This window comes from Phaseolus vulgaris, chromosome 1 (assembly GCF_000499845.2).
Source record: "Phaseolus vulgaris cultivar G19833 chromosome 1, P. vulgaris v2.0, whole genome shotgun sequence".
In the NCBI taxonomy this organism is placed as follows: Eukaryota; Viridiplantae; Streptophyta; class Magnoliopsida; order Fabales; family Fabaceae; genus Phaseolus; species Phaseolus vulgaris.
The window spans coordinates 25,961,161-25,970,379 of record NC_023759.2 but is presented as its reverse complement, the minus strand read 5'-3'; the positions used below and the strand labels follow the sequence as shown (position 1 = coordinate 25,970,379).

At 30.6% G+C, this 9,219-nt stretch overlaps 1 protein-coding gene across 1 annotated transcript; it reads right to left on the bottom strand.

Annotated features, from left to right (window-relative positions):
* Positions 1–3,937: 3,937 nt before the first annotated feature.
* Positions 3,938–5,090, bottom strand: LOC137813813 (uncharacterized). The gene is made up of 3 exons (XM_068616246.1): positions 4,880–5,090; positions 4,717–4,772; positions 3,938–4,306 (listed from the first exon to the last, which is right to left on the bottom strand). Exons 1-3 carry the CDS (start codon positions 4,968–4,970, stop codon positions 4,157–4,159), a joined length of 297 nt encoding a protein of 98 aa, XP_068472347.1. The 5' UTR covers positions 4,971–5,090; the 3' UTR covers positions 3,938–4,156.
* Positions 5,091–9,219: the final 4,129 nt, after the last annotated feature.

Below are 9,219 nucleotides of genomic sequence, written 5' to 3'. Positions count from 1 at the left end.
AGTGGCACGAAAGTGCCAGCAGACGCGGCAACAACGAGGAAGCAATGAAAGACAAAGGCAATGAAACAGTACTTTGATCAATGCAAGAAAACAAAAAAAAAGCAAGAGAAACGAACGAACTTAATAATGGCACGAAAATAAGAAGAAGAATAAGAGCTCGAACGAACTTACAAAGGCATGAAAACAAGACAATGCAGCTCGCAAAAGAAGAGAGGAACAAGAGAACGCACAAGAAGCGAAAGAAGAGGAAGAAAGTATGAAAGCGTAAGTGGCGCACTTCAAAGTTAGGGTAAAAAATGATTTAAGAATGCGATTATTTGTAATAGCCACATTCTTAAATCAAAGCTCTTCATTTATTAATGCGGCTAATACAAATAGCCGCAATCTTAAATGAACTTTATTACAAAAATATCACCGTGTTTTGAAAGTCTACGTCTAATGGTAAAAACGCATTTAAAAAACAGTAGATGTTTTTATATTTTGTACTAGTGTAACCTCTATGAAAAAAAAAAAAATCCTATAAGATCATTTCAAAGTAAAATCTATTTATATAAAAAAAAACATCTATCTAAAACCTATTGTTACCAAGAAAAAACAAGGTTACATCCTTCCAAACACCTTTGTTATGCTCATTGTTTACCTTCTTTGTTTTCAGATATTCCAAATCACCCCAACACTTTTCCCGGTCAAATTTCCTCTAATATTGAGTTGTATTAATGTAAACTTGCAAACATTTTGTTGTGGTTAATTATGTCTTACATTACTAATGTCCACCCAGTTATCACAGGATTGCCAAATCTTATGTGTTATCTTAAAAACAGAAGATGTTGCATAATTTCACTACTTTCTTACACTAAAAGATGTTGTATAGTTTTACTACTTTCGAAGTACATCGTACAGACTAAGTTACTCTGAAGGACATATCTTCTATGTAGAATCTACTCTCATTTAAGAATCCTCCATGCAAATTAGTGAAGAAGAATATTAATACTGACACTCGTTTTGTTATTCTCCCATGTGCAGCGTTTAGAGAGCTTTGTTACCCCTAATTACGAAAATAAATAAAAAAATCCATATATAAACCATTGAAGTAATTATTCAGTTTATCTTAATAAATGCACAAAGTCTATACAATACTTGTCAAAAGTCCACTTCGTGTGTTTACGGATTCGAAAGTTTGCTTCACATTGTGACAGTTTTTAATAATACTTTACCACCTACTAACAGTTTAAGGATAAAAGAAAAAAATAATTATAGTTGCCTTGTTGGCATCCAAGGTATTAGTGACATAGGTGGGATTCCATTATGAAAACTGGGTCCATATTTGAGTAGTGTTGTCAACTTATTGTGGAATGAAATGATGACAAATTTTGACCAGAGATAGCCATTTCTATCTTTTTAAGGACTTGCCTCTTCTACTTTATTGAGGAAGAATGAAACAACCCACATGTACCACCGAATTTCAGTTTATGATGGCTATTCCAAATTATGCTATATATATATATATATATATATATATATATATATATATATATATATATATATATATATATAAATACCACTTTCCAGATTACAGTAAATGTAAAGGCCCTTACACATGTAGTATTTTTGAGTTGAGAACACAGGGTTTAATATTTTTATATTCTACATACATGTGATTATAATAATGAAAAAAAGGAATATATAAGTGTAATTTGAGAAAATATATATATATATATATATATATATTAATATTTTTTTCTATCAGCAATAAAATGATATAAATAGAAATATTTTATGGTATTCTAATCCATATAAAAAAATCTCAATTCCAGAGGCAACAAAACATATATTATCCAAACACGTAAGTCTAGATCATTATCATCTACAATAGCCCAGATAAAAGAGTTTCTTTCATCACGTATCAATAAGTTCAAACATAAATCTCAAATATGTTCTGAGGAGGACTATCTGCACCACCTCACACATAAAAAAGTATGTCCCTGGTTGTGTTTGCACCATGCCGCTGTGCAGGATCTCATCTCCAGGGGTCACTCATTCAAAATACATGTAAACAAGTCAATGAATAGAATTTAAGCACGCAACCAAATTCAAAGTATGAGAAATTTGTTTCGGGAAACTTATAGTTTCCCATATTCAAACTTTGACTTGAGTCATAGTAAAGATTTTTACCGAATTACCACTTTCTCATTAAAGATTACTCTTTCTTTTATTCTAGATTCTAAAAAAACAAGTCATATATATAACCACATGCTATTCTTCAAACTATCCCTTCTCATATTACCTATATGTTCAAAATATTGTTTAGTCCTGTCATAATGTACAAATAACCTACCAACCCATATATCAATCCTATATCACATCTTAAAAATTATTTTACATGTGAAGAAAAGATGATTAACGCATTTTTTTTTTTTTTACAAAACCACACATGACACATACGTCTTATTTTAAATCAGTTTAGACATTAAATTATCCTATGTTGTAATGCATAAGGGGGAGTACTTTTATGTTCAAAAGAAGTGAAAGTTGAAGTTAGTTTGTGACAACATATTAGCATTGGTATAATCAGTAATTTATCATAAGCGGATTTTACAAAATATGTATTTAATGAATCACCCAACCGAACCCAAATGTCATTCCTATGGGTATCTATGTGTATCAATGAAATGTTTTTTAACTTCCTCCATGAAATCATTGAGAGATTATTTGAAACCAATCTCTTCTCCATACTATCTACCAAATCCATTAGCTCTCATGCCACCGCTCATACTTTTCTAGGATACCCTCCTTGTTGTGTACAAAGTTGATGAATATTTTTGGGTATTTATTAGGGAATCATTCTCCTGCCTTTTATCAGTCCAAAACTGATTTTTAGTTTCAATTCCTATTTTCCACCCTCTAAGTATGTGTCAAACCAAATATTTGAATTGCTTCCACATATCTTTTTGATATCTTTCCACCACCAAGACTCTAATTTTGAATCAGCTAAATCATCCAACCCTCTCCAACAACCATATTTAAATTCTAGTACTTGTTTTAAAAAACCTAAATCCTCACTTCCATAGATATATTAATATAATTCACTCTAAAGATTAATAATCATAATTAGTTACAAGTCTATGATTTAAATTTTGAAGAAAAATAAAAAATAAAGCAGAGTCAACAAAAAATATAAAAATTAAACAGAGGTTAACATAACAATAACAAGTTTATTAGGTCGAATATTAGAAAAATACGGAGAGAGAAAAAAAAACAATTATACAAGACAGCAATAGTATTTGGCTTTTAATACAAATTAAATTCTTATAAAAAAACCTATTAAATTGAGAAATCCAGTTGGAAGAGTTTGACAAAAGAGCTATGCCAATTGTCTTCTAATTCCCATGTTGACTTGTTGCACGTGAAATCGAAATGCGATTAATTAAGACTATAAAAATATAATAATCACTTTAAAGATGTTGAGTATAACGTGAACCATCGAATCCCTAATGAATAAAGAATTTAACCAACACATATAATGGAACAAAACATTTTTTCTTCATCCTTGTCGTCGTTTAAGCGTCGTGTTACTATAATAATTAATCTTTTCGGAATATTACGTACTATTTATTTTGCAATAACCTTGTAACTTATTTGAAACACCATTTCAGATTCACAGCCATGTTAAGTAGTCGGACGAAGAGATAAGAAACAAGAGCCAAAAATATATTAAATTATTGTCAGGTTAAATATGTTTTTTTTTCTTTATTATAACACAAAATTGATTTTTATTCAAATTTTAGATTATTCAGATATTACAATATATCTTTCCAAAATAATTGTTAATGTTTTCCAAAATTATTAGTAAAAACTAATTTCATGTAATAATACAGAAAAAATATATATTTAATTTATTATTGTAATGAGTATATCCATACAAATAAATGAAAGAGGATATTAAAATATACTTGTTTTGCATATATAGTATAACCATAACGTTGTTTTAGCTTTTTAGTATTGCACCACCATACAAGTTGAACGAACAAGCAAACAGAACTTTATGACTTTGATTATACAAGTAGAAGACCAAATATATATGTAAATTAACTAATTCTCTTATACATTTTTTGGGTGCAACTAATTAACTTAATGCAAATTATAGTCGTTTTTGGGATTAAACCCCTCCTGGGGATTTTGGATCATGATCTCTATTTGCTCCAGTCCCTTCATAGTCTTGGGTTTCCAAATAAACCCTTCTCTCTATCAATTCTCCTTCCTTCATATCACCCACCACTTCATCACCATTTCCAAGGCCATGCTCCAACTACAAAACACATTATAATAACAAGTTATTCATCAAAAGAAGGGAAACTATATAATCTTTTATATTCATGAACTCAAAACCTATCTTCTCATCCCTTACTAGATGTATTCAGAGAAACTATATGATGGACACACAAAAATTTCCTGTGGATAGTTTTCAAATCCTTTTAATTTAGCTTTTAATAGCTTTTAACAATATATAGAAGGAATATTCTTATTTAGTATAAGTATTTTGTTGAACAATTTTATCCCTTTGACTTAAGCTATTACTTTCTTTCAAATTCCCTAATTAAGTTAATCAGCCGAATAAACTCTGATTAATAATTATAATAATTGGTAACTCCACAAAAGTGTTATGAGAGGAAGATATTCTTTGCTAATGAGAGAGACTGTAAAGTAAGGAGCACTGACCCTAAAAGAAGACATGGCAGAAAATTCCTCTTCATCAACTTTCAAATTTCGGGTTCCTGTAACCAAACAAAGCAATCAAATTCATCATATATTTGAAAATTTACATAGAAACTTAAAAGTAAACTGAAGAACCAGTAAATTAAATATCAATTGAAAATCTTACTTGTTAAAGGAAGATGAGAGGCAGAAAGAAGATATGTGAAGTGCAAAAAGATTATCAGCAGCAGTAGCAGGTTCATGAGGTTTCTCTGCATCTTCGATGATGAATAGCAATAGCAGTAGCAATAGCATACACCACAGCAAGTTGTTGGATGACAAGGAAAGCACTTGAAGCGGATGAGAGAGGGAGCATGAAGCTGTGTGCTTAAATAGGTGGCACAATAAAGAGACTTGAATGCAGTAATTATGTATCACATAAGCCAAAAAAGTCAACTTGTTCATTTTATTTTCTATTCTATTCCCACCACAGACCTAACTCCATTTATTTACTGTTCATAATCTATTTGGTAAAGATCATAAAGGTGGTGGCTGTATTTCTTTCAAAAGTCTTTTTTAGCACACTGCACCCATGACAATGTTTAAAAAATATTATCATGGTGTTGGAAGTGTGTGCATATTATCAACTTCACATTAAATTTAACTTGCTTTTAGTACCTACACTTTAATTGAGTAGTGTTGTTGCGGTTTGGTTAAGCCAAATCGGTTTTTATTTTTAGGACAAGACACAAGAATAGGAAAATTAGCATCATGAACCATCATAACTTGACATGGATATTCATTATAGCATGTTTTATTATGAAATAGAATGGATCTATAGATCCAAAAGATGAAATTCTCCTTGAAAAATAGATAAGTTAAAGTTGTCAAAATGAACCCTAATATGTTGTCCTTAACCAACATTTGTCAAGGTCCCTTAATATAGATCCATAAAGGAGCAACCCGTGTCACACGCACACTTATGTAGTTAGATTTAAATCTATAATATTTTTGTAAGAATCCTTCATCATCATAGAAGAACAAAATGAATGCTTAATATAAAGCTGAGCTAAAAGTAAAGTGGGTAATATGTAGTGGGTTTGAAAATTTAGAAAACAAGTTAATTTTTTTCTACTTAATCAGAATTTTTAGACAAATCCATTTATCATGTCAAACGACTCAAAATCAGAGCAGGTATTAAACTAGTCTGTTTTTCTAATATTAATATTTTATAAATTATTTTTTTAACCTAACCTAAAATAATAATTAATGTATTTTATATAACTGTACCGACCAGTCTTCGGGCGTTGTTGACCGCTAGTATTGATGGGGCCACGTACGTTGGTCTCACGAGCGGCGTGGAACAATGTCTCGCAAAGCATGTGAGCTAGGGCGTCGAAGAGTGGTCAGAGATCGGTCACTAAGATGTGCTTATGTGTCCTCGGTAGTGTAGAGAGGTCGGACATCGGTGACTTGAACAGCAGAGCCGGGCCACGAGAGGTGGATCCCAGACCACACACCAGTTACCAGTTAGGGGGAAGCCTAGATCACGAGGGGTTCATGCATGTGGTGTGAATGACGCGTTCAGGCGTAACACATGTAAAGAGCCACTGGAAGAGAAACGACCCATGAGGGTCACGTTCCAGGGGTGAGCTGCATGCATGGCACGTGAACAGCTAGGACACTCCCAGGACGGATGGCCCCAGAGATTAAGTACACAAGTTGGTATCCAGGTGGTCATCCCGTCAGAGGTTGCACTCCAGTAAGGGAGCCTTACGCGTTAGATTGCCCTAAGAGTGGATGATAGCGGCGCTAAGGCACTCCCTCAGTAAACTTAATTATTGTTAGCGTAATTAGTGGAAACCGTAGAGTATATAAGGGGTAGTATTAAACCTAATAAGGTACGCATCATTTACGCGAATACACACACAAATTAGACAAAGAGCTTTTTACAACTTACTTTTGGTGTTTCCTAGCCTACACTGACTTGAGCGTCGGAGTGCAAACGGCCTCTAGGGCGCCCTTTGTCCTTGTGATTTCAGGTGTTTGATCGAAGAAGGGTACAAACGAAAGCAGGAATATTTGGACGCGTGATCGTCGTAGGCGCACGAAGATAATCAGGTCAACCGGCAGGAACAATAACAAAACAATATTATAAATTAAAATAGGACACTCCAACTTTTTAGTTTAGAAATTTGCTATCGGTACATAAACTCTTGCGTATCTATATAAAACACAACTAACTTCAAAATAATATATATATATATATATATATTACAAGAAAAATAAGATATTTTGTCGATCATGAACGCAAATTAGCAAAAATCGATGCCTAAATATCGGATTAATGTGGACCAATCAACCGACGAAAAACCAGTGCATGCGACACATATTGCGTAGGCCAAACCGATGAAAATTGGATGAAAATATCGTCGACCATTCTGATGTAAAAGCGACGCAATATCATCGGCTTTTGCATGGGCCAAATTGACCGCAAATGAATAAAAAGGCCTATGCGTCGGTTTGGCCGATGAACAGGAAAAAATAGATATCAAATTTTGCATCGGCTTGGCCGATGCTAAAGCTGACCCAAAAATTTATATAAAAAATAAAAATTTGCATAGGCTTGGCCGACACTTAAATGGAAACGAAAAAAAATTTGTTTTTATCCATTTTACACTATAATACAACAAATACCAAATTAATCAAATTCAGAATTGGACATAACAAATTGGTATCACTCACACCATATTTAGAATACAAAATTCATTCAAATAATTAAATAAAGTCATTCAGATAATTTCATCCATCCAAATATCCAAATTGAATATGAATACATAAAATAGAACTTAAAACTAAAATTGTACTTAGAAATTAACTAAAACTTCTAAAACTTATAAGTACTGAAACTTAAAATGTTGGATAATTCAATTACATAAAAAGAGTGCAAATGAAAATATAAAATGGATCTCATTTAGTAGAAAAATGTATAAAAACATGTAAAAAAAATACTAACTATATGAATAAATAAATGTAAATAACTGAAAATACTTAGTATATAATAAAAATAAAAAATATTAAACTTACGGTTTGAGATACACTTTAAGAGACAAACTCGTCATCATGCTCTGGATCATATTGTGATGGAATTAAACTTACTCTCTGCAGCCCTTATTTAATTTCTACATCCTGTCGCACTAAAAAGAATTTCCATAAAAAAGTTGGCTCAATCTGCTTCCCATATTTATACACCGATCACCTTTGAATTTTTTGTTTAAATAATCAATGGAAAAATATAAAAAAGTTTACTCTATGCAAGATCAATATATTTTTTTAAACACAGTAGAAAAATGAAAAACTTCTAAATTATTTAATTATTAAAACATAATCAGTGGAAAAAAAAACTTCTAAATTTGTATTATACTTAATTATTACAATATAACCATTAATTCAACATAGTTAATGGAAGAAAAACATCTAAATCTACATTATTACAACATATTCAATGAAAAAAAAAATAGAAACGCAATTTCCTAAATTATTTTTAAACGATAATAATTTTTTTTTTAAAACAAATTATGACTTCTTTTATTGATTTTTCTATCTTTTGTTTAATTACGTATCCTTTTATTAATTAATTCTTAAAAAAATTATAAATATTATGTAAATTATTGAACTCAAACTTTAATTCTCATATTACATTTTCAACGATATTAAATACGCCCATATTGAATTAACGTTAAGAAATTTTAAATTTTAATTTCATACACATATATGAAGACTAAAGTTTCATTAAGTTAAAATGTGTGTGATTACATTTACACAACAAGACAACAGAGCAGTAATATAAAAAGAATTAATAAAAAAATTCTGAAATTTTAAAATTTCACCTCCGACAGTGTTGGAGCAGCGGAGACGGTGAAGGATGTGAAAACTGACCTTCGTGGAGGAGGAGCTGGAGCGGGTAGAGCTGAAATGAAGAATAAGATAAAAACTTAGAGTGGAAATGGAGAAGAAGAAAGAAATAAGACCAAAATATAAAAGAACAAAATCAGTCAACAAAGAGAGTGTCACGGTGCAGTGGGGCGGATAAATCTTTATGAGTAAATCTTTAGATGAGAAGTAACATCTTTTATGTTCATTCATGGAAAGTAACATCTTTTAAATAAAATCACCACTTCACTCATCTATTATAAAGATATGATATTTAAATTTAATTAAGTTATCAATCAAAAATTTTATCTCATTTTTTATTTCTTTAAGTTTATTTTTAGATTTTAAGATAAAATTAACCCTTTATTTTTAAATACATCCATTATATTTTACATTAATTAGTTTCTTCATGTAAAATTTATATTCCTAAATTTATGGATATTTTCTATAATATTTACAAAATTTAAATACCTATTTTTTTACTTAATTATTATTTTTCTACATTTTTCAATTCTTTATAAATTTTTTGAGATCATTTGTTTCAATATTTCTAAAATTAAACACATAATCAATTTAATTTAACTAATTTATATC

What these genes read in the sequence shown, in the direction of transcription:
- LOC137813813 (XM_068616246.1), bottom strand. Translation starts at nt 4,970, where the DNA reads ATGCAGAGAAACCTCATGAACCTGCTACTGCTGCTGATAATCTTTTTG. An exon ending in CTCTCATCTTCCTTTAACAA is followed by an intron (nt 4,773 to 4,879) that starts GTAAGATTTTCA and finishes GTTTGGTTACAG; the next exon opens with GAACCCGAAATTTGAAAGTT. An exon ending in CTGCCATGTCTTCTTTTAGG is followed by an intron (nt 4,307 to 4,716) that starts GTCAGTGCTCCT and finishes TGTGTTTTGTAG; the next exon opens with TTGGAGCATGGCCTTGGAAA.